This window comes from Aotus nancymaae, unplaced genomic scaffold (genome assembly GCF_030222135.1).
Source record: "Aotus nancymaae isolate 86718 unplaced genomic scaffold, 86718_ANA_hifiasm-v0.15.2.pri h1tg000064l_1, whole genome shotgun sequence".
NCBI lineage: Eukaryota > Metazoa > Chordata > Mammalia > Primates > Aotidae > Aotus > Aotus nancymaae.
In genome coordinates this window covers 13,547,973-13,573,136 of record NW_026988479.1, presented here as the reverse complement: position 1 = coordinate 13,573,136, position 25,164 = coordinate 13,547,973, and the positions used below count along the sequence as shown (strand labels likewise).

At 43.4% G+C, this 25,164-nt stretch overlaps 1 protein-coding gene across 1 annotated transcript in view; it reads left to right on the top strand.

The window, feature by feature from the left end:
• Window positions 1–10,254: 10,254 nt before the first annotated feature.
• The window catches only part of ETF1 (eukaryotic translation termination factor 1), a 35,479-nt gene continuing 20,569 nt past the window's right edge, over window positions 10,255–25,164 (top strand). Inside the window, exons 1-2 of the mRNA XM_012476186.3 lie at window positions 10,255–10,394; window positions 10,555–10,658. Coding sequence (XP_012331609.1) covers window positions 10,573–10,658 — 86 coding nt within the window. The 5' untranslated portion in view covers window positions 10,255–10,394; window positions 10,555–10,572. The remainder of the gene's footprint in view (window positions 10,395–10,554; window positions 10,659–25,164) is intronic.

Here is a 25,164-nt window from a genome sequence, read left to right as displayed (position 1 = left end):
TAACTGATTAGATGATGCATGCTCACACCAAAGCGGAGTAAACTGATTTTCTCCAATTCAATACTAATCTCTTCTGGAAACTCACTCAAAATGTTTAACCAGTTACATGGCATCAGTGGACAAATTGACACAAGATTATCACAAAAGACAAATGATTTGGTTTTATTCTTTAGTAGAGCCTCCCTTTTGTGGTTATAACAACTTGCTTGGGTCCCAAAAATAACTTATGGGATGCCTCTTACACTAACCTTTTGTTCTTTGGGTTTTCTTTTTGTTGTTTTTTTGAGATGGAGTCTTGCTCTGTTGCCCAGGCTGGAATGGTGTGATCTCGGCTCACTGCAACCTCTGCCTCCTGGGTTCATTCTCCTGCCTCAGCCTCCTGAGTAGCTGGGACTACAGGTACCCACCACAACATCCAGCTTTTTTTTTTTTTCTTAAGAGGGACAAGGTCTTACTCTGCCACCCAGGCTGGAGTGTAGTGGCACGATCATGGCTCACTGCAGCCTCTGCTTCCTGGGTTCAAACGATTCTCCTGCCTCAGCTTCCCTAGTAGCTGGGATTACATGCACTCGCCACCACAGCCAGCTAATTTTTGTATTTTTAGTAGAGATGGGGTTTCACCATGTTGGCCAGGCTGATCTTGAACTCCTGACCTCAGGTAATCCACTCACCTTGGCCTCCCAAAGTGCTGGGATTACAGGCTTGAGCCACCATGCCTGGTCTTGCTGTCGCCCAGGCTATAGTGCATTGATGTATTCATAGCTCACTGCAACCTTGAACTCGGGCTCAAGCAATCCTGCCTCAGCCTCTCAAGTAGTTAAGACTACAGGTGCACACCACCTCACCTGGCTTATGTCTTTTTTTTTTTTTTTTTTTGAGGTGGAGTCTTGCACTGTCACCCAAGCTAGGGTGCAGTAGCCTGATCTCAGCTCACTGCAACCTGTGCCTCCCAGATTCCAGTGATTCTCCTGCCTCAGTTTCCTAAGTAGCTAGGACTACAGGCACATGCCACCATGCCCAACTAATTTTTGTATTTTTTAGTAGAGATGGGTTTCACCATATTGGCCAGTCTGGTCTTGAACTCCTGACCTTGTGATCCACCTACCTCGCCCTCCCAAAGTGGTGCTGGGATTATAGGTGTTAGCCACCGCGTCTAGTTTTCTTTTTTTTTTTTTTGAGACATCTCACTCTGTCATACAGGCTGGAGTACAGTGGTACCATCACAGCTCATTTCAGACCTCCACCTCCCAAGCTCAAGTGATCCTCTCACCTCAGCCTCTGGAGTGGCTGGGACGACAGGCGCACACTACCGTGCCCGGCTGACGTTCTTTTTTGGTAGAAATGAGGTCTCACTACATTGCCAAGGCTGACCTCACACGACCTCAAGCAATCTTCCCACCTCAGCCTCCCAAAATGGTGGGATTACAAGCATGAGACATTGTGCCCAGCCTGATTATTTGTGTTGAGTCAGGTATACATTATCAGTAGAAATACTATATACATGTGTACAGAATATATCAATTCTCAAGGAGATCAAGACATTCCATTTCTTTGATCCACATAACATTTATAATGACTACAGCAAGATGGAGCAGCAGAAATAAAAGCAAGTTCTTAGAAATGGTGCGTAAGAAGATTGGGTGTAAATAAACAACTCAAATTTTGGAAATAACCATTTCAAGAAAAGACCCTTTACCATTTCAGATACCACTGCAACTCCATTCTCTTCTCCAGTCATAAGGCCAGTTTTTTTGTTTGAGACAAGAGTCTCACTCTGTCACCCAGACTGGAGTGCAATGGTGCAATCTCAGTTCATTGCAATCTCCACTTCCCAGGTTCAAGCAATTCTCCTGCCTCAGTCTCCCAAGTAGCTGGGATTACAGGTGCCCACCACCATACTCGGCTAATTTTTTGTATTTTTAGTAGAGGTGGGGTTTTACCATGTTTGGCCAGGTTAGTCTCGAACTCCTGATCTCAGGTGATCTGCCCACCTCAGCCTCCCAAAGAGCTGGGATTACAGGCATAAGCTACCAAGCCGGCTCTTAAGGCCACTTTGTAAGGGCTTTGTCTTCTCCCTTTCCCCACCTCTAGTATCAGAATACAAAAAAAGTGAAAACCCTAGGAACAGATAAAGGAGCTACAGGGCAACCTACAGCACTCTGAACAACATGTAGGAGGTACTTTAGCAATTATGGAATTACTGAAACAGGCATTTGAGTAGATAAACAATTGAATATCAGCAATTTCTTATAGTTAATCCTATTACAAGGAGCCATTTCTCTGTCTTGACACTAAAAAGAAGACTGCAGCTGAACTCAAACCAGCCTTTAATGTAAGCATCAGCCCTGCAATCAGGAATAGGAAAATAAAATGTTCCACCAAGCTCACGGGTTCTGAAACAGAGTGTTGAAGCCCCTGACTGAGAAGGTGAAGATTAGGGTCAAAGGTGATGGGGATGTGGGGTGGGGAGTCCATAAGGGACCGATTATAAAGTGCAAGATTGTGAATGTTGATTATTTTTAGGGAAATGGTCCATCGTTTTCACTGGTTTCTCAGAGTCTGTCCCAAAGAGGGCTAACCAGATTTCCTATATGGGAAATTTACTAGCTTAAATGGCTTCAAGGCCTACCATACCAGTCACCCCTTTGCCATTTGCCATCCCCTCAATCCTATGCATTTACTTAGCACCCTTTTTCTACCATCCACCTCCTTGGTATACCTTCCCCACTCAGCTCACAGATATTTCACTCAAATTCTTACACTTTTTTTTTGTTGAAACGGACTTGCACTGTCACCCAGGCTAAAGTGCAGCGGTGTGATTTCGGCTCACTGCAACCTCTTCCTCCCTGTTCAAGCGATTCTCCAGCCTCAGCCTCCCGAGTAGCTGGGACTACAGGCACACCATGCCCAGTTAATTTTTTGTATTTTTAGTAGAGACAGGGTTTCACCGTCTTGCCCAGTCTGGTGTCAAACTCTTGAGCTCAGGCAATCCACCCACCTCCGCCTCCCAAAGTGCTGAGATTACAGGCATGAGCCACCACGCCCAGCCCTACACTCTTATTTTTTAACTTGTTAATGTTCCATTTAGCAACTTCATCGTTTTTTTGGAGATGGAGTCTTGCTCTGTTAATCCAGACGGTAGTGCAATGGCACAATCTCGGCTCACTGTAACCTCTGCCTCCTGGGTTCAAGCAATTCTCCTGCCTCAGCCTCCTTAGTAGCTGGGGTTACAGGCGTGTACCATCATGCCCGGCTGATTTTTGTATTTTTACTAGAGGCAGGGTTTTGCCATGTGGGCCAGGCTGGTCTCAAACTCTTGAGCTCAAATGATCCGCCCACCTCAGCCTCCCAAAGTGCTGGGATTACAGGCATGAGCTACTGTGCCTGGCCTTAATCTTTTTTATTATATTTTCCCCTACCTTCTGGATTATTTTGAAGCAAATTCTAGACTTCACAATTTGATTCAAAATATATACTACTAAAAGGATTATAGTACAACATCTATCACTGTCACACCTTTTAACATCTTTATAGCAAACAAGAATATGTTTTTCCCAATAGTGTTGTAACTTTAAAGTTGATCTGAGTCAGGAACCAAGGGTCACACCCACATTGTTTGACATGTCTAAGTTCCTTTCAATCTAGGCTTCCCTGCCTTTTTTCCCCTTTGCAATCTATTTTAGAAACTGGACCACTGGTCCCGTAGCGTCTCCTACATTCTAGATTTTACTAATTGCTTCCCTGTGATGTAATTTAATGTGTTCCTCCATCCCATTTAATCTGATTCAAGTTCAGTTTTTTTAACATAGGATCTTGTTCTGTTCCCCAGGCTGGAGTGTGGTGGTGCTATCATAGCTCACGGTAACCTCAAACTCCTGAGCTCAAGCAGTCTTCCTGCCTCACCCTCCCAAGCAGCTAGGATTACAGGTACTCGCCACCACACCCAGCTGACTGAAAATGATTTTTGTAGAAATGGCGCTTTTGCTACGTATATTGTTTGGGCTGTTCTCAAACTCCTTAAGCCAAGTCATCTTCCCACCCTGGCCTCCCAAAGCACTGGGATTACAAGCATGAGCCTCTCACCCAGCTTGTTTCGTTTTTCTACAGTAGGTGGTGTGCCTTTCCATCAGAAGGCACATAATTTCAGTTGGCTCTTTTGTCATGTTAGTAGCCACTGATGATCATTACCTAGATCTCTAATTTCATGAAAGGTATATTGTTTTACTTTTGTCTTCTCATTTTTAGTTGGAATACCTCTATAGTAAGAAAATTCCCCTTTTAACAAGTACAAAGTTACACTGCAATGTATCTATATACAAGGGAAGACCAGTTAAATGCTCAGCTCTTGTCCTTTATTTACCAGTTTTCAGAATGATTTGATTCCATAATTAAAGGTGGAGAAATTAGGTTTCTTGGGTGTCATTGTGAACTCATGGATTTTGACTTATTTTTGTGTTTCACTTCATTGCAGCCATTCTTAGTGATACTTAAATTGTTCTAACCTTGGCCGGAGAGCCTCTTCCTGTTGGCTTTTAAGTCCTTTTGACAAAATTCCAGTAGTCTGTGTTACTTTTTTTGCTTACTGATATAACCAGGTGTTCCAGGCTCACCTTGTTCATTTCTGCTTCAGTCCAAGAAACTACTTTTATCTGTTATCTTACTTGTTTAACATCCCTATGTCTCCCCTGCACCCCCACAAAAAAAAAATATAAGGACTGAATTACATCTAAGCATTTTCTGTACTTGTCCCAGTGCTGGACCAAAAAAGTGGCATGCAATAAATATTTATGGAATTGAACTAAAAGATTGGCATTTGTCTAGCTATTCTACAAGTATCTGTATTGAATCAAACAAGGCACCACTGGCAACATTAAGCACTTGCCTCTTCAGGTGGTCCAAGCAGGGTTCAGGCTCTCCCTATGAATACTTTTATATGCTAGAGGTAGACCCCAGCTAATGAGCTCTCCCTAGAACATGTATTCTGTCAAGTACTCACACACACACACCTGTTTTTATACTGAGAGGATGAGCTTATTTTCTTAAAGGAGGAAATCATTATAGAATAAAGCCAGAGTAATGGCCAGTATCTGCTTAATTTAACAAGACAACAAACTCATGTAAAGATGTCTGATCCTCTAGAGAGGAAACTCATTCCTTAGCTGCAGTCTCCGATCCAACTGAAGAATTACGTTTCACCACTAGGTGTCCACAGTGGAACAAAGGATACCTTATACTTGCCCATTCCAAGTCCCTTTCACACACACTACACTCCATAAACAACTTGTCCTATGTTAATTTATAAAAACCTTAAATCTTGTTTTACTACAGCTTAGGTCTTCATTTACTTTAACTTATGAGATATCCTGGCTGGGCACAGTGGCTCACACCTGTAATCCCAGTACTTTGGGAGGCCAAGGCAGGTGGATTACTTGAGGTCAGGAGTTCGAGTCTAGCCTGGCCATCATGGTGAAACCCCGTCTCCACTAAAAAATACAAAAATTACCCAGGCATGGTGGTACATGCCTGTAATCCCAGCTACTCGGGAGGCTGAGGCAGGAGAATCTCTTGAGCCCAGAAGGTGGAGATTCCAGTGAACCGAGATCACACCACTGCACTCCAGCCTGGGAGACAAAGCGAGACTCCGTCTGAAAAATAAAAAAATATATATCTTTGTTTAGTTAAGGATGGAATATACAGAACTACATTCCTCAAATTCATTATGATTAAGTATAGCCAAGAACTTGAAAGCAGACTAGATCTTCTTTATCAACTCCCATCTACTTCATGAAGCTGTAAGTGCTTTAGAGACAGTCTAATGCAGACTTTTCAAACTGTTTTCTATTTTTCTAGACATAGAAACATTTTTTCTTTAAAAAAATTAACATGGAGGTCAGGCACGGTGGCTCACGCCTATAATCCAAGCACTTTGGGAGGCCGAGGCAGGCGGATCACAAGGTCAGGAGTTTGAGACCAGCCTGGCCAATATGGTGAACCCCATCTCTACTAGAAAAAAAAAAATACAAAAATTAGCCGGGCATGGTAGCGGACACCTGTAGTCCCAGCTACTCAGGAGGCTGAGGCAGGAGAATCGCTTCAACCCAGGAGGTGCAGGTTGCAGTGAGCTGAGATTGTGCCACTGCACTCCAGCCTGGGCAACAGCAAGACTCTTTCTCAAAAAAAAAAAAAAAAAAAAAATTTTACATAGAACTCTTTCATAGGGGCAGGGTAAGCAAACATAATTGGTAAGATACCTAGGAAAAAGTCATTCATTCTAATATAGTTAATGAGAAAAACCACATTTCACTTCTCTACACTGTCAACACAGAACACTTCTGTGATCAGATGTGTGGGTTTATTCCACACCAAGCAATTCTCCAACTCTGAACACCAGCTGGGTGTCCTACAATTCAATTCAATTCTGACATTACCTACTTGGAGTTGGCTTCAGATCCCACAAATTGAGGGCTCAGTCTCAAGGCTGCCCTCATTTTAGATGCCAGTCCCAAGTTCCTCCAGGTTGTGACCTGACTTCTGACCAACTGGCTAAAAATCAGGGTACTCATGACCCCAGTCCCCATCAGGCTTGATAATCTGCTAGGACAGCTTACAGAATTCAGGGAAAAAGACTTTGTTTACCCATTCATTATCAAAGATATGACAAAGGAAGCACAAATGATCAGCCAGATAAAGAGGTACATAGTGTGAGATCCAGGAGGGTTCTGAGCCCAGGAGCTTCTGTTCCTGTGGAGTTGTGATGTGCCAACCTCCCATCATAAAGATGCATACACCAACCTAGAAGCTCATCAAATCTTGTTCAAGTTTTTACAGAGCTTAATATAGCTTAATCTCCAGCATCTACCCACTCTCTCCAGTGGTCAGTGGGTGGGGCTGAAAGTTCCAACTCTGTAATCATTTCATATTTCTGATGACCAGATCCACCATAAGCCATTGCGTTAGCATAAACCCGGGTGTGATCAAAAGAGGCTCATTATGAATAAAAAAGACACTCCTATCATTTAGGAAATTGCAAGGGAACCAGGGGCAAAGAGCAAATATATTTGAATTTATACCACATTTAGGACATATAAATACCCAACATTTTAAACTCCAATTCTGAAAAGCTACAAACTTCTAACAATTATTAACAATTCTAACAGCACTTAAGTAGACAGAGAAAGAGCTCCCACACTCCCATTGTACTGGCTTCCTCTTTCCACCAGGAGAAACAAATCCCGAGGAATTGTACTTTGGATCTGCTCCACCTTTGGTCTCTCAACTTTTGTTTTCTGCTACAGAACAACTGAGTCATGTTACAGGTTCTCAATAGATGAGTACAGAAAATAGTGGAAAAGGAAAGAACAAATTAGGAAAAACTAAAAAAGTAAGGGAACTAACATTAAAAGGGAACTAATATATGACATATACATACTAGAAAGGGTACTAGGTGCTTTATGTAAATTACTTAATCCACCAACAGTCCCATAAAATAGGTAGTATCCCATTTTACAGGCAAAAAAAATTCTGAAGGATTTAAGGAATAACTTTCCCAAGTTAAGGAGCAGAGTCAGGGTTCAAACCTAAGGCTACCAGCTCAACAGAACTTTCGGGCCAGGCACATTGGCTCACGCCTGTAATCCCAGCACTTTGGGAGGCCAAGGAGGGCGGATCATGAGGTCAGGAGTTCGAGACCAGCCTGACCAACATGGTGAAACCCCGTCTCTACTAAAAATACAGTTAGCCAGGCATGGTGGCACATGTCTGTAATCCCAGCTAATCGGCTGGCTAAGGCAGGAGAATCGCTTGAACCCCGGAGGCAGAGGCTGCAGTGAGCCAAGATTGCATCACTGCACTCCAGTCTGGGCAATAGAACAAGATACCGTCTCAAACAACCAAGAACAAGAAAGGTAGAGTAGGGCAATCTAATATAGAAAGGAGAAACTAGGGCAAGAGGAATGACATAAGGAAAACCTTGGACACAGCTGATTCCTAGTCAGTAAGTACTGTTTATGACTAAGAAGACCCCTCCGTTCACTACTAAACACAGTGAATGACACACACAGCAGGAGTACAATATTATATAACAAGAGAACATATGCCAACAACTACAAAATGGAACCCAAAGAAGAGGTTCCAACCTGAGATTCAATTCCTGGGGGAGAGAAGTATCTATGAACATGTCCCCACCCTATGAAAATATAGGTAATGGGGTCACTATAATAGACTGGACACCAAACATGGAGTTGGGCAGCCATAAACTAGCTGTGGAACTCTGAGCAAGTCTCTTTCACTTTTCTTTACCTCAGTTTCCCCATGTATGAAATGGGGTCATACCACCATCTTCAAAGTGTGGACAAAGTTTATAAAACAAGTATTTAAAGACCATACAAATGAAAGTGCATGATTGATATCACTACTTACATGTCTCATAAGCAATCTCAAACTTAACAGGCCCAAGATGAAATTCTCAATCATCTCCCAACACCTGCTCCTCACCTTTCCCACCTAAGTAAATGTCACCACTTCAGTACTCTGGAAACCATTCTTGGTTTTCCTCATCCAATCTATCATCCGGTCCTAATTACTTTTATTTATTTATTTTTCCTTGAGACAAGGTCTCGCTCTGTCACCCAGGCTGAAGTGCAGTGGAGCGATCTCAGCTCACCGCAGGCTCGAATTCCTGGGCTCAAGGGTTCCTCCCACCTCAGCCTCCCAAGCAGCTGGGACTACTGGTGCGGGCCACCACACCTGGCTAATTTTTTGTACTTTTTGTAGAGATGGAATCTTGCCATGTTGCCCAGGCTGCTCTCAAACTCCTGGGCTCAAGCGATCCTCCCCACTTGGCCTCCCAAAGTGCTGGGATTACAGCCGTGGGCCACTGCACCAGGCCCTCCATTCACTTCTATCTGCACCGTCAGCCTAGTGTAAGCGAAAATCAACTCTCACATGATAATGAAGCAGCCAAAATGGTCTCTGGGCTTCTCTTGTGTCTCTCCAGTCCAAACCATCGCCTTTACCCACTGTTCTTGAAAGAAGCCGAACTTCTGAATCTGGCTTAAAAGGCCCTACATGATCTCTTCCCCTCTGCTCCCTCAAGCCACTCGCCCCGTCCCTGACCTTGTGCCAGCACACTGGCGTTTCTGTACTCCTCAACTGTGTTCTGCTTCCCCCTGACAAACTCTTAGTTATCCTTTGGGTCTAATTTCAGAGTTGGGTCCCCGCCACACACTCTCAGAGCACCGTTAAATACTTAAGCATTTGTATAATTATTTTATTATACAAAAGTATAAAATCACAAACGGTGAGAAACCCAATCGACTATAAGCTCCAAGAGGGTAAGTACTGTCATCTGTTTGGTTCACCTCTGTCCCCCCAGGAAAACAGGGTCCAGCACACGGTTTGCGCTCAATATTTGAACCCAAACGAGGTGAGGGGAGACAAGGTAGCCACCTAAAAATCCTAACTCAAAAAGACAATGTTCTAACCGTATGTTCATGCCCATTTTGTTTCAACACTCTCTCCACCTCCATTCTCAACGGCTCAGGCCAAACCACACATGGGGTCAGATACCTCAGGTCTCCAAGCTCAGGCAGCCCCCGCTGTCTTCTACCCCATAAAGTTCTAAGTCCAAAGTGAGCCCGCGTCCTAGTTCTGGGGCGAGAGAGAAGAGGCCCCCTTCGCCCCGCGGGTGAGGGTCCCGGACCGCCCGGAGGCAGGCTCCTCATCCAGAGCTACTGGACAGGACTCCTCCACACTATTCCGCGCAGCCGTGACGCACGCGCACCGCAGCACTACGTCAGCTAAGAAGCCGCGGCGCGCGAGGCGCTTCTTTGCGGGTTCTCATGCCCCGTTCAAACCGCGCGTCGGGCCCGAGTGCCTAGCTTCGAGTCGCAGAGCCTCCGATGTCCACCCTATTCATGGATGAGGGACGGAAAAGACGACGACCGCAGTCTTCTCTCTTTAAGAACCACCCCCATTCGAGCCTGACGGGCTCTCAGTAAACTCGCGAGAGCCACCGGCTTCCGCCCGCTTCCTCCTCTGGCTTGCCAGGCCGGAAGAAGGATGGTACCTCCCGCCCCCAGCCTCTACCTCACAAGGCAGCGCGGACCCAGCTGAGGCCAATCGGCAGGTTCATTGTAGGCTGCGGAGCAGAGAGCCAATGAGGAGTTGCGGCGGACGCAGAACTTCTCCTCACTCGCACTGGCCCCCTCCCTTCCTCCCGCCGCCTTCCACTCCGCCCCTGGCGGAGGAAGTGATGTCACAGGCCCCATGTGAGCGGATTGCAACACATGCAGCTGCCTGGAGAGAGGGAGCCGGTGTCCTACGTCAGAGCCGCCGCCGCCGCGGAGCCGCCGCCGGGGAGGAGCAGCCGCTGCCGCCCAGGACTGGGCCCTTAGGTGAGACACGGGGAGGGAAACGCCGGCGACCTCTGCGGCGAGTTGCGCTGGGCGGGGAGGAGAGGGCCTCTGGGGGTGGCGAGGAAGGGGGCCGCTCTGCCCCAGCGGCGGCGCTAACTCTGTGGTCTTGGTGTCTCCGGGCCCCGCCGGGCCGCTCTAGGGAGGAGGAGGCGAGAAGATGGCGGACGACCCCAGTGCTGCCGACAGGAACGTGGAGATCTGGAAGATCAAGAAGCTCATTAAGAGCTTGGAGGCGGCCCGCGGGTGAGCGCCGCGTCCGGCACCCCCGTGCCCTCTTGGTTCCCGGACCCCTCAGGATGGACGCCCCCGTGCCGCATGGCCAGATGAGGAGAACCAGGCACTAGCCAACTCCCGCCTTCTGGATCTCTGAGTAGTAGCCCCTGACCCAGGGGCGAGGGTCGGCGCGGTTGGCCCGAGAAAGGGTCCTTTCCCCGCATGGGGGTAAGGGGCCCGCGGTCCCTGGGTTTAGACCACTCGGCCCCTCTCGTGGTAGGCCACCGCTACTTTTGCACTCCTCCCTGGCCTTTAGGTCCAGCTCCTCTCTCTTCGGGCTCCAGGTGCTGCCACCCGACTCGGGCGCTGTTGGGGCAGAGTGCTTGGCCTTCCTTTCCCAACGCCGTTCCCTGATTTCCTCTTCTCCTTTCACGTTCCTCAGCCAGGCCTCATTAAAATGGCCTCCCCCTCTTGGGCTTCTGAGACTCGGGTGGGTGAAGTTTGGATGGGACGGGACGCAGAGGTGGCCAGGGATAGCTTCTTTCTGACTCCTGATTTCTCTGGGTTTTCCACCTGTCCCAAGATGACTTCGCCCAAGTCCTCTAATTACCCCGCAGCTTCCTGGTTTTAGCTGTTCCAGGACCCAGCTATAAACTGAAAATGCCAACGTATGCGCTATGTGAGGAGTGCTGGGTAGGTTTTGGTTGATGAATCTGCATGAGTATGTCCAGGAGAAATACGGATTAGGGAGCCGTTTGATATGAATCATAACTACAGAGTCCCTGCTGACATTTCTCTGAAACTTGTGGGCATATCGCTATAGAGGTGTCTGATGAACTTAACGCTTGTTGAGTGAGATTCAGAATTGAATTAAATGGACTTTGAGTCTTTGGTAGGCTAGATTAAATTAGCTCTGTGTGCTTTTTTTAAAAAAATGTTCCTTTGAGGAAGATATGCCAGAGGTATTCCTGTTTCCTTAGTTTATTACTTTATTTTGTTTCTTTCCCAGTCATGGAAACTTTATTTACAGGAAATGGCCTCCCCCAAAAAAAGTGTTTGGAACATTATTACATACTTGTATGTCTGAGCATTCTTAGAATAGCAAAATGGCCTGCCTCAGGCCATGTGAAAAGTTGATTTCAGCACAAGAATTTGACATTCTGGTTTCCAGCCCAGGACTGTCATTTATGGGTTGAGTTGCAATTTTAGAATGACAGCTCCTCCAGACTCTTCATTATGACTGTTTTATGAAAAAGGATGTGCTTAATTGTACTGAAGGCCCAGTTCACAGGTTGGTTTTGCTAGTGTTTTGTTCTTAATAAATTGGGAACAGTTTTATTTGGAATGAGGCTTCTAAAAGTTTGGCCCCATTCAGTGATTTGGGCTTGTGCTCATTCCGGTTTAGTGGAGAAACATTTGTTTAATATGAGTCGAAGGTAGTAGCGTATTTTTCAGTCCTTAGGTTTTTCTTTGAATTTATTAGAATATTCAGATCTTCTTAATAATCTTACAGGAACTTGTGCCATATGGTAGGGTGAATAGTTATTCCCAAAATGTGAGAATAATGTACAGAAAGGGTAATATTGGTCACGACCCGTTATGTTGCACTACCAGGAATTACCCAGGTTCTTTTGCATCAGTAGGCTCTTCTGTGTTACTTGAAATCTTCAATCCAGTATTGCATTTTATAGATTGTTGTTGTTGCAGTATTGTTTAAAGGTGGATATGACCTGTGGATTTGTTCTTACTACTTTCATTAGTAGGCAGGTTCACACATTTTAATTTGCATATGTTATGTTCTCTGAAACAGTCCAAAAAATTTAATTCATGACTATAATTTGCCTGTTTGAAGTTAACATTGAAGATAACATTGCTTAATAAGTAACAGCATTATTTTCTACTGCTTGATGAAGGAAAATCATTCTTAAAATTGTCTTTATCCATGTTACCTAGCCACTAGAAACTTTTAAGCCCCTCTTTAAAGGTTTTGAAGGCTTTCTCTCTTTGTTTAGCAAGGTTCAATAAAGTTTATAGCATGCTAAAAATGAAGTTATTAGGCACAGCTTGTCTTCCAAGTTGTTGAGTTTGGATATTTTAGACATGATTAAGCTGTCTAAAATAGCTAGAGGATCTTCCTCTAAACATTGTGGTTAATAATCATGTCCTGCTTTGCTTTTAATCAGGATTTGGTTGCATCTTGATCCCATGGAAATTTAAAATCTTGGCCATCTCTGGGTATTGGTAAAGGAGTCAGAAGATTCCCTATTACATACCAGTTTTTGGAGAGGGGTATAGTTTCATTGCCAACTTGTGTTAAAGTCAGACTCTAGATTTTCATAGATAGTGTACAGTGGAAAATGTTCTTCCTATTTTACCTAGGGCTAAAATATTTTTAGGAGAATTGTAATGGGCTTTAAAGACAAACTGGATGACAAAATGAATCTGTATTTGCTGGTGTTTTGGGAATACTCTGGTTTTCAGGAGGAAACAGGTTGTTTTCAGGCATTGGTTATTGGCACAAGATAGACTTAGTGGTGAAGTAACAGAATTGTTTTGGAAATGAAAAAGCCCTCTCCTCCCCTTAGCAGTGTAGAATTCTAGGCATAGGAATCAAGGATTGGTTTTTAACAGTAGTTATTAAAATTTGCTAGAGCAAGAGTAAAATTTTGAAATTAAGATAATCCTATGTGATTATCTCTTGCAATATGACCCAAATTTAATGTAGCTTGAAAAAGGAACCACCTGCAAAATGGGCTCACTAACTAATTACATCTGAATAAAGAGGAGGGAAGTATGTTGGCAAAATAATTTATTAAGCACATACTATATTATAGGCTGTGCTACAGTACATTATTGAGTCATTTAATCTTCACAACAATTATTGCCACTATTTGGTAGACAAGACACCTGAGGCTAAAAGATAATTTGTCCAAGATGTCACAGCAAAAATGTAGCAGAGTTCAGAACTTAAACCAATGTGCTATACTGGGTATATTTTATTTTCAGAAAATACAAAACTAGACTTCCTTAAAATGTAGACTGAGCTGTAACAGACTCTACTTTATGGTACATGTGTGGAAGAGCATTTATAGAGGCCAAATTACTAAAATGGGAAACTTGATAATATTCTGTTTTGTAACCAGCATCATACTTAATCTTCTGAGTTGAAAGGAGTGTCACACATATAACTTGATTTTTCATTTGAGTAGAATATGCTTATTCGGTTTCAGGTAAGCCTGGTCGCATGTTAGTTTGTGTGTGCTAGTAAAATAACCAGCTAATTCTTTTGGTAGACATAGGCCCCACTTAAAGTTGATGGTAGTTCTTCCCTGTTCATGACTGCTCCTGGTATATTCTCCACAGTTGGCCTATGAGGACAAATGTATACATAAACCAAAACTGGTTGAGAGTATCCTGAGTAAGGAGCTAAAATAGGTGAATGTATGTTAGAAAAAGGGGGAGAATTATTGCTTGTTTTTTTCTCTTGGTAGTTTCTGTGCAGGCAAGAGGTGGCCTCAGAAATAGTGTTGGACACTTATAGTTTTCAGGTAATATTAATAAAATCATAACTAGAGCCTGTTCTAGCCGGACAGTGGCGAATATGACCAAGGAATGGACAGTGTTAATTTGGGTTAAGTTGTGTCTGTGGGTGTTAAAATATCTTTTCACTTATCTTCACCAGGAAACCTTATGTGTTTCATATCTAATGAACACTTGGTTAGATTATCTTCTAGCCATAACCCTTATTTGAAGTCAGTGCAGCTTGCAAACTTCTGCTCTAGTGTTTAGGCGTTTTAAAAACTTACTGTTTACTTAAAAATAACTTGTTGATATCTTAACTGAATGAAATAATGTTAGTTGTTCCTGCCCCCAAATATAACCATTTTTAAAGAATCCCCACTGAATTATATATAATTAAAAGTTAATGTTTTGGCGAGATCATTGAATAGGTTAATGTTCTAAATCTTAGAGATAATTAATATGAACAGATTTCTTAATTTATATACTTTGAATAAATTAAGGTATGTTAGATGTGTTTGAGTACCTTCTCCAGGTAAACACTGTTGGTTAATAGAATATTCACCTAAATGATGATGGAAAGAATGTTCTCAAAGCACTGAATTTCACATTCTTTTTTTTTCCCCCTCAGTATCCTTGAAGAGCTGGTTGTAGCTAAAGTGGTGCTTTGTGGTCTTTGATACAAACACCTGAACCCCTTAAAGTTCAGGCTCTTAAAGAGGACTTTTTTTGTCCTCTATTCTGGCTCTTTTCATGCCCCTCTCCAAACCCCCCAAACTCTTGATGGTTAGACAGGTTAAAAGACCACATTAGGACAAGGCATGTTGACTCACGCCTGTAATCCCAGCACTTGGGAGGCTGAGGTGGGCAGATCACTTGAAGTCAGGAGTTCGAGACCAGCCTGGCCAACATGGTGAAACCCTGCCTCTACTAAAAATACCAAAAATTTGCCAGGTGTCGTGGCATGCGCCTGGAATCCCAGCTACTCGGGAGGGTGAGGCAGGAGAAACGTTTGAACCTTGGAGGTGGAGGTTGCAGTGAGCCGAGATTGTGCCACTGCACTCCAGCCTGCATGACAGAGTGAGACTCTGTCTCAAAAATATAAAAAATAAAGACCACAGGATAAAAAAGTCAAGAACTAGAATATTTGAAGTTTTGTAAGAAGACACAAATATAGAACAAACAACTACAGAAGTCGGCCTCTCACTCTTTCCAAATTTGGGTTTCCACATGTGTAACTATGGACATTAATCTTGGATTAGGTGGTGACAATTGAGATAATACAGGTTAAAATACCTAACACCACATCTGTAAATGTTAGCTCTTTGCTTTTGTATATACAAACATTGATTCTGTAGAGCTATCCTAATGGAGAATTGTTTTATTAAGGCATCAGGATACAGATATCACCAACAGGACTGAACTATGAGAAAATGGAGAAATAAGTGAGAGAGAAAAGAGGTGGTAAGGGGAAGAGGGCAGAGTATATATGCTAGAAAGGATGTGGTAGTGTTCCTTAGTTTCCTCCAAGTGTATAGGCTGTCTGCCTCAACTCAGAACTAGTCCTAACAGCCGTTGTCTCTGGCATGGAGTTCTGTGCACTGTGAACCTAATGAACAGTTACTCCCTTTGAATTTCAAGTGTTGACAGACTTGCTATTGTAATAGCAGATATACTTATCCTTCCAGGGAAGGAAGGCTTACTCTGGACATACTGCTAGGTAAGCAAGAGTACATAATTAGAATATCATTTAAGGCAGAGTGCAGTGGAGGTTATAGGTCTCTCACATCTTCCCCACCCCCAAACACCAGTTGGACCCTTTCTTCAGAGATTGAGGGTTGGCCCAGTGAGCACAATCCCCTGTCTTGGGATGGTAACTTCGTTGTTAAAAAAAATTAGTGTCAGCTTTGCAGCAGGGCTAAATGGTATTAGAGCCTATTTGAAGAGTAGGAAGGAGAAATTTGCCTTCGCACTGCTGGATCTGTCCAACTAAGAGCCTGGACAGTAGAAATTTCTTCTCAGTCCAGCCTATTCTCTAGGGATCTCAGAATAGAACCTTCTCCTAGGATACATTCTGTAGGTGTCTCTTAATTCTTCAGCAGCCTGCTATCTTAGTGAGGGGGAGAAGGGATTAGAAAGGTTCAAGGCTCTTTTTCTCCAGCAGGTTAGAAATTAAGAGTCTGAAGTTTCTCGCTGGGTACTGTACTTAAGTCTGATGAAGCTCCCTCTGATAGGGTTTTTTCTTATGCCATTTGGCACACTTAGGATCCTTGCCCACTGTCTTTACTCTTCTCACAAACCTTTCAGGTTCAGAGGACTTGACATTTTTCTGTGCCTGACAGCTGGTTCTTGTCATACAGATAACTCTGCCTGTTGAGTTTGTACTTTTGTTTTCACAATTACATTTGTTAGATCTCCTTTAGAAGAATGATCATAGTCAAAATAAAAAGTTCTTTTTGTTTTCCTGCCATGTCTGTGACCTTATAAACTAGATTTTCCTCCAAAATACACATCTAGGTATATGAAAATGAAGCCCAGAAATGAACTTTCACTATTAACTAGTAAGCTAATGGGCTTCACCAAACATCTGCTGTGATTTGGGCACTAGACATTTTGGAAGAAATATGTAATAAAAAGAGAAAATGATCTGCCACACAACCATGGAATGATAACATAAACCATTTTCAACTTCATATTAGTAAGTACGGAATAACACAGTACATGTTGAAGGGGATTTAGTATAAGTAGATGACTAGGGTCTTACTTTTTTTTTTGGGGGGGAGAGAGTCTCGCTCCCAGACTTGAGTCCAGTGGCATGATCTCAGCTCACTGTAACCTCCCAGGTAAGCGATTCTTCTGCCTCAGCTTCCCGAGTAGCTGGGATTACAGTTGCGCGCTGCCACACCCAGCTAACTTTTTGAGACAGTCTCGCTCTGTTGCCCAGACTGGAGTGCAATGGGGCAATCTCAGCTCACTGCGACCTCCGACTCCCAGGTTCAAGCCATTCTCCTGCCTCAGCTTCCGGAGTAGCTGGGATTACAGGCGCCTGCCATGATGCCCAGCTAATTTTTTTTGTGTTTTTATAGAGACAGGGTTTTACCATACTGGCCAGGCTGGTCTCAAACTCCCGACCCCAGGCAATCCACCTGCTTCAGCCTCCCAGAGTGCTGGAATTACATGCATGAGCCACCGCGCATGGCCATTTTTGTACTTTTAGTAGAGACAGGGTTTTTACAATGTTGGCCAGGCTGGTCTTGAACTCCTGACCTCATGATCCACCAACCTCGGCCTCCCAAAGTTCTGGGATTATAGGCGTGAGCCACTGCACCCAGCTGATTTTTGTATTTTCAGTAGAGTCAAGGTTTCACCTTGTTAGCCAGGCTGGTCTTGAACTCCTGATCTCAAAAGATTCACACACCTCAGCCTCTCAAAGTGCTGTTATCACAGGTGTGAACCACCGCACCCAGCCACAGATGATTAGGGTCTTGGACAATGTCAAAAAGAGAAAGAGATCGTGTAACTCCCAGGCAAAAGTTAGTAAATTTCCTAGACAAGGTAAGTGTTGTCAAATACTAATGCCCAATATTATTTTGGTTTGATACAGTATTTTTGATACAGTGGTGCAAAGGAGCTGTAACTGATGTGCAGCTTTGAAATTGTACATGAAATTCATCTTTTTGTTTCTGAGACAGGGTCTTTTATTAAAAGTCAGTTACTTGGCCAGGTGTGGTGGCTCACACCTGTAATCCCAGCACTTTGAGAGGTCAAGGCGGGCAGATCACTTGAAGTCAGGAGTTCAAGACCAGCCTGGCCAACATGGTGAAACTCTATCTACTAAAATAAAAAAAAGTAGTCAGGTGTGGTGGTGGATGCCTGTAATCCCACCTACTCGGGTGGCTGAGTCAAGAGAATTGCTTGAACCTGGGAGGCAGAGGTTGCAGTGAGCCAAGATCTTGCTAGTGCACTCCAGCCTGGGTGATATAGCCAGATTCCATTCCCAAAAAAAGCCAGTTATTCATCCATGGGCTTCAGTTTTTCCACATGCTTCATGGGGGAAATAATGCTTGGTTTTTTTCTTCTTTAAAAAAGGTAGCCTTGGCTAGGTGTGGTTGCTCATGCCTGGGCTGTAATCTCAGTACTGTGGGAGGTCTAGGCAGGTGGATCACTGAGGTCAGGAGTTCAAAACCAATCTGGACAATGTGGTGAAACACTGTGTCTACTAAAAATACAAAAATTAGCCGGGTGTGGTGGCACATGCTTATAATCCCAGCTACTTGGGAGGTAGGAGAATCACTTGAACCCAAGAGGCAGAGGTTACAGTGAGCCAATACCAGCCTGGGATATTGAGCAAGGCTCTGTCTCCAAAAAAAATGGTAAGAAACTAGTTTTCTGAGGATGGGTAGCATACCTTTTGATGCATCCCCCATCCCCCGCCAGTAACAGCTCTGTGAGGAAAGGTATTATTGCCATTTTCATGGATGAAGAAATTGAAGTACATACAGGGAGTAAGTAGCTGCCTAATATCACAGCCTTAGTAGGGGGCAATGCCAGACTCTGTACCCACTTTTCTGATTTAAAAGCCTGTCATGCTAATTTATATGACAGTGTATTTCTTTTGCTGAATAGAGACATCTCCCATTCCCTTCTGAAAGGAATACTCTTGTCCATGGAGATTTGTAGTTTACTAGAAGGAGCAGGTGTGCTGAGACTCAGGTGCAAAGATTTAGAGGAAAACAGGCATGCAATTTCTACCCTAGGAAGAACTTGGATACTGAACATGTTTATTCTTGATGAGTATCAGTGGTGAGGGAAATAACTTGTTGCAAAATCCCTCCCCAGAAGCTCATTCGTATATTAGAAAGAAGATCTAAGTAGTGAAGTAGTGAATCCCAAACACTGGTTGTGATTGCAGTCTCTGGCTTTGCACTGTTGTAAGAACACTAGAGAAATTTTCCAGCTTTGAAGCTGTTTCCTGGTGGAATATTCCACTAGGTTTTGTGAAGGTCTTTTAATTTTTTGTTTTAAGACTAATAATGCCTATCATTGTAGGAAACGTGTACACACTCTACCAGATGTATACATTTTTGTTTTAGATGACTGAGTAAGCTTTGTTCTTTGGGGGATAAAAAGCTGAAATGACCCTTTGTGAATTTTATTCTGAAAATGTTTGGACATCTGAGCTATTCACCCTAGGGTGGAGGTTGCTTTAATGTCTCAGTAAGTTCCAGTCTTGGTATTTCTCCCATTTGGTAATAGCATCTGACTCTGCGGTCAATTGCATAAACCAATTTCAGGTAACTTTTCTACCGTCTTTGAAGGGTAACAGAATAATCCCTCCTAATTTGATAGTCTATTCAAATTAGACTTTTATAAAAGGCAGCCCCATTCACCTGCCTCAAAGATGGTAGTAGCAGCAGGAGTTGGGTGGCATTAAGGTGAAGATCAACAAAATTAAAATAAGACACTTCATAAGGGTTGGTTTTGTTTAGTTCTGTTTTTTTTATGGTAAATGCCTTATAGTATGATGGTTTGAGCTTCTAGGTGAAGTGAAAGATGGGGACAGTTAGTCATTTTAAGGTACAATTAGTTCTTCTCCAAGGACTGACAGATTTTTTTATTGGTATTGTATTTGGTAGTTTAGAATAAATCTCTGGTGTTTGCTTAGGAGAGAGTATAAAGAGATGATGGTAGGAATTGGCCATTCATTCATTTATCATATTTGAGCACCACTATGTGCTAAAGTGATTTCTGCCCTCAAGAAACTTATATACACTTGGGCCAGGCCTGGTGGCTCACGCCTGTAATCCCAGCACTTTGGGAGGCTGAGGTGGGTGGATCACTTGAGATCAGGAACTCAAGACCAGTCTGGCCAACATGGTGAAACCCCATTTGTACTAAAGATATAAAAATTAGCCGGGTGTGGTGGCCCACGCCTGTAATCCCAGCTATTTGGGAGGCTGAGGCAGGAGAATCACTTGAACCTGGGAGGCTGAGGTTGCAGTGAGCTGAAATGGTGCCACTGCACCCCAGCCTGGGCAACAGAGCGAGATTCCATCTCAAAAAGGAAGCTTATATACACTTACTGTAAACATTGTGTTTCATTGTTTGATACTTGGTGGAAGAGAAAAGACAAGTGGGGTATCAAGTCCATTTGAAGTGACTAGCCATAGGGTTATATCAGAATATTGAACCCATGCCACAAAAGTTTTAGGAATTAATTTCTGTGGTTCTGTCTTATAAATTACAGAGTCACCAGTGTTCTGGCCATATTATTTTTGGTGTAGCACTTTTGTTCTGTGAAAGATTTGGCAAGTCCTGTAATCCCGTAAAGGTGACCATCACCTGCTAATACAAAATCAGCTCATACTTCCAGATTTAACAGGATTCAAATAAGACTTCAGCCCCATCTGACATTACCTCTCTCCCCACCGTTTCTAGTTGGGCCGTGATACTTCTTTCCAACTGGTACTATTGGTGGAGGGGAGAAGATAGCAAAGAACTAGAGCTCCATCTCATTACCATTTAGTGATCAGTTACTATCTGTTCCCCAAGCTAGGCACTCAACGTATATGATCTTGTAGAATCCTTGTGACCTTGTGAAGTAAGTAGAAACTGAGACCCACAGGGATTTGTGTGGTTTGCCTTTGGTCACACGGCCTTTAAGTGATAGAACTGGATGTGAGCCTAAATCTAGGCTCCTCCTATTCTCTTCCCATATTAACCCCATATCAAAAAGACCATCTTAGTTTAAAACTTAGTTTTGCATATTTGGGAGAATAAAAATGGAAAACACACAGTGAATAAAACAAGGACAGGCCAGGAGCAGTGGCTCACGCCTGTAATCCCAGCACTTTGGGAGGCTGAGGCGGGAGGGTCACAAGTTCAGAAGTTTGAGACCAGCCTAGCCAATATGGTGAAACCCTATCTCTACTAAAAATACAAAAGTTAGCTGAGCATGGTGGCATGCGCCTGAAATCCCAGCTACTTGGGAGGCTGAGACAGAAGAATTGCTTGAACCCGGGAGGCTGAGATTGCACCATTGCACTCCAGCCTGGGTGACAGGGTGAGACTCCATCTCCAAAAAAAAAAAAAGGACAGTTTGGGAAATGGAGTAGAAATTGAAGAGGAACTGATTGATTTTCAGGTAGTGATCCATGTAATACTGCTGGCTTAGTGACTTTTTCAGAAGTGATCTGAGATTTAAATTGAGCTTTGCGAAGCAGGCATAGATGGGAGCTTGAAAAGGGAGGTGGTGAAAAATTTGGCCATCCATAGCCTAGGCACAACCCAGCCATCAAACCCTGGGATGAAAGCTTCTTGTAGAGCATACTGTACATCCCAATTAGGGAGTATAGTAGGCAGTCTCTAAAATGTTCCCAGTCCTAACCTGAAAGTAATTATGTGACTTAGAAATGACTTGGATGGCAGAGTATTTGCTGGGGAAAGAGTGTTCGGGCTGGTAAAAGTTGGGTATCTCTGAGTTGTCACAATTCATTATGGTTGTATTATAGCTGGGATGTCTTAGGTTTTAGGGTTTTTTGTTTGTTTATTTCTGCTGCTATAACAGAATACCACAGATTGGTATTCTGTTAAGGGCCTGCTCTCTGCTTCCAAGCTGACACCTTGAACGCTGCATTCTTGGTTGAGGAGGAACACTGTTCCTCTCATGGCAAGAGAACAAAAGAGAGATGGCCCACTCTTATAAGCACCTTATTTTATCTCTTGTGTGTGTGCATGTGACTATAGCTCTCAAGTTTTACAAGCACCTTAGTTTAAATAGCAGCATGAATCTATTCATGAGGGCAGAGCTCCCATAATCTAAAAACATCCCATCTGCCCCACCTTTCAATATTAGAGATTAAGTTTCCAACACATGAATTTGGGAGGACATCTTCAAACCAGAGCATAGGGTAAATGCAGCAAGTGACCTTTCCATTCTTCTTTGGGTGGAGACAAGGTTGTGAAGAAAGCAAGCCAGATACAGTGATTCTCAACTCTACTTCTGTATTAAAATCTTTTGTATTTGAGGCCGAGCATGGTGGCTTACGCTGTAATCCCAGCATTTTGGGAGGCCAAGGCAGGCAAATCACTTGAGGGTCAGGAGTTCGAGACCAGCCTGGCCAACATGGTGAAACCCTGTCTCTACTAAAAATTCAAAAAATAGCTAGGTATCGTGGTGTGTGCCTGTAACCCTAGCTACTTCGAAGACTGAGGCAGAAGAATCCTTTGAACTGAGTAGGCAGAGGTTGCAGTGAGCCTAGATGGCACCACTGCACTCCAGCCTGGGCAATAGAGAGAGACTGTCTCAGAAAAAAAAAAAAAAAAAAAAGAATCAGCTGGGCAGTGTGGCTTACGCCTGTAATCAGCGCTTTGGGAGGCCAAAGTGGCTGGATCATTTGAGGTCAGAGGTTTGAGACCAGCCTGGCTAACATAGCAAAACACCATCTCTACTAAAAATAAAAGCCGGGCATGGTGGTGGGCGCCTGTTATCCCAGCTACTTGGGAGGCGGAGGCAGGAGAATTGCTCGAATCCAGGAGATAGAAGCTGCAGTGAGCCAAGATCACGGCACTACACTCCAGCCTGGGCAACAGAATGAGACTCTTTCTCAAAAAAAAAAAAAAAAAAGAAAGAAAAAGAATCTTTCGTATTTGAAAATTGAAACTGTCTCACCCAAAATCATCACCACCCTCACTCTCCTTATTCAGAAACTATTGAGTCAGGATGGAGGAAGAAGGGATCTTTTCTGTCTCAGCACGTATTCTTTTATTTTGCTTTTTTAGAAAGCTCTAAAAGGATTGGGGGTGTGGGGGGAGGTTATGCAAACTGAAATGTTGTTGAGCATTGTTGATGGTGAGCATTGATTAAGATCCTTTCGGGTCAGATGGGTATGATGGCTTGCGCCTATAACCTTAGCTCCTCAGGGAGTCTGAGGTGGGAGGATCATTTGGACCCAGGAATTCAAGACCAGCCTGGGCAACACTGTGAGATCCTGTCTCTAAAAATAAAAATTAAAATTAACTGAGCATGGTGGTACATACCATAGTCCCAGGCTAGGGTGGGAGGATCACTTGAACCCAGGAATTTCCAGACTACAGTGAGCTATGATTGTGCCACTGCACTCGAGCCTGAGTGACAGAGCAAGACTCCATCTCTAAAAAAAAATAAATTATCTTTTTACTTGAGTTTTGTTTGGGATTTATTTATTTGGTTTAGTTCTGTTTATTCTGTTCACAATTCCTTTTTTTCACCTATTTGATTTTTCAGAAATCAATCCTCTGGGTGAAGCATTGATGAAAGCTTTGATAAGGGAAAGTGCCCCTAAAACCATTGAGAACAAAAAGGGATCTGAGTGCAGAGGCACCTGGGAGCTTTGAGGGATACGTTGCTGTATCTTGTGTCTTGTTCTGCCCAGTTTTTACAACCTGCATGTGAGTCATTGCTGTACTCTGTGATTCACTAGTTCTTTGATTTTGGAAGAGTAGTATAGGGACAGTAGAAAAATAGAGGAAAACTATTAGAAATAAGAAAGGTTGTTGATTGTCTGTGTAGCTAGCATCTACTTAGTGAGAGCTTTATTTTTCATTCTCCCCTGAAAGGTGTTCACTCGACTTTAAAAGACATAAAGTATTCAACTTCCTTAATTTAAGTTTGAGTGTTTACACAAACTGGTCTAACAACTTTGATTGACTTGCAGGGGTGAGGATAAATGAATGTTTATCTTGTTTGGGAACTTTACTGGAAAAAGGTTAATCTACTTGTTGTTTTGTTTTGTTTTGATAGTCTCACTCTGTTGCGCAGGCTGGAGTGCAGTGGTACGATCTTGGCTCACTGCAACCTCCACCTCCTGGGTTCAAGCGATTCTCCTGCCTCAGCCTCCCAAGTAGCTGAGATTACCATCATGAGCCACCACGCCCAGCCCAATCTGCTTGTATTAAACCTAATATACAAAACCTCAGAAGTTATTAATGTACCCTTTAAAATTTTAAAGTAAAAGCCATCCATTTAATAATCTGCATTTCCCCTCCCTAGTCAGGTGTTTTATTTTAAAGGTAAGTTCAGAAACTTAATGTTTCCCTCACATAAGGTAGGGAGGGGCATACAGGGAAACTAGTGAAATTTTTTGAACCTAATTCAAGAGAAATAAGAAGCCAAGACTAACTTCAAGTTTTGTTACATTTATCAACTTTGTAGAAATCTACCAAACAAAAATTCTTAGGCAAGCTACGCTTTTGAGCCTTTTTTTTTTTTAAAAGTGGAATCCTGTAACAAGATTACATTCTTAGGTGTATTCGCTCCTTGGTCCTCTGGAATGTTACATGGATATGGAGTGTAAGGTTGCCCAACTGGGCTTATACAGTAGGGTTGCTTAATGAATGTTTATCTTCTTAAACTATCAGCGGTGGAAAGTAAGTAGCTGCTTATCTTAAGGTCATTGCTTTGCCCTCCACATCATTATCTTGTTTGAAGGATTGCCTTAAGTATTTTGAGTTCTCAGTTAATTTGTCCCAAATTTCTCCCCTCTTTAGCCTTAAACTTTCCAGATCTTTGGGGTTTGGTGCCTGTTCTCCCTCATCAGCTCTGAGCCTTCACATCTGCTATCCCTTCTCATTCCATTCCCTGCTGACTGCCTCTTAAGAAACTATTCTCTGTAAGTCAGAGCCTGTCAGCTTTTTTAAAAACTGACCCCTTTTGAGAAAGAACTTCAGTCTGGGTGCAGTGGCTCACGCCTGTAATCCTAGCACTTTGGGAGCCCAGGGCAGGTGAATCATGAGATTAGGAGTTCGAGACCAACCTGACCAACATGGTGAAATCCCATCTCTACTAAAAATACAAAAATTAGCCAGGCATGATGTGCGCCTGTAATCCCAGCTACCCTGAAGGCCGAAGCAGGAGAATTGCTTGAACATGGGAGGCGGAGGTTGCAGTGAGCCGAAATCATGCCACTGCCCTCCAGCCTGGGTGACAAAGTGAGACTCCGTCTCAAAAAAAAAAAACAAACAAACAAACAAACAACTT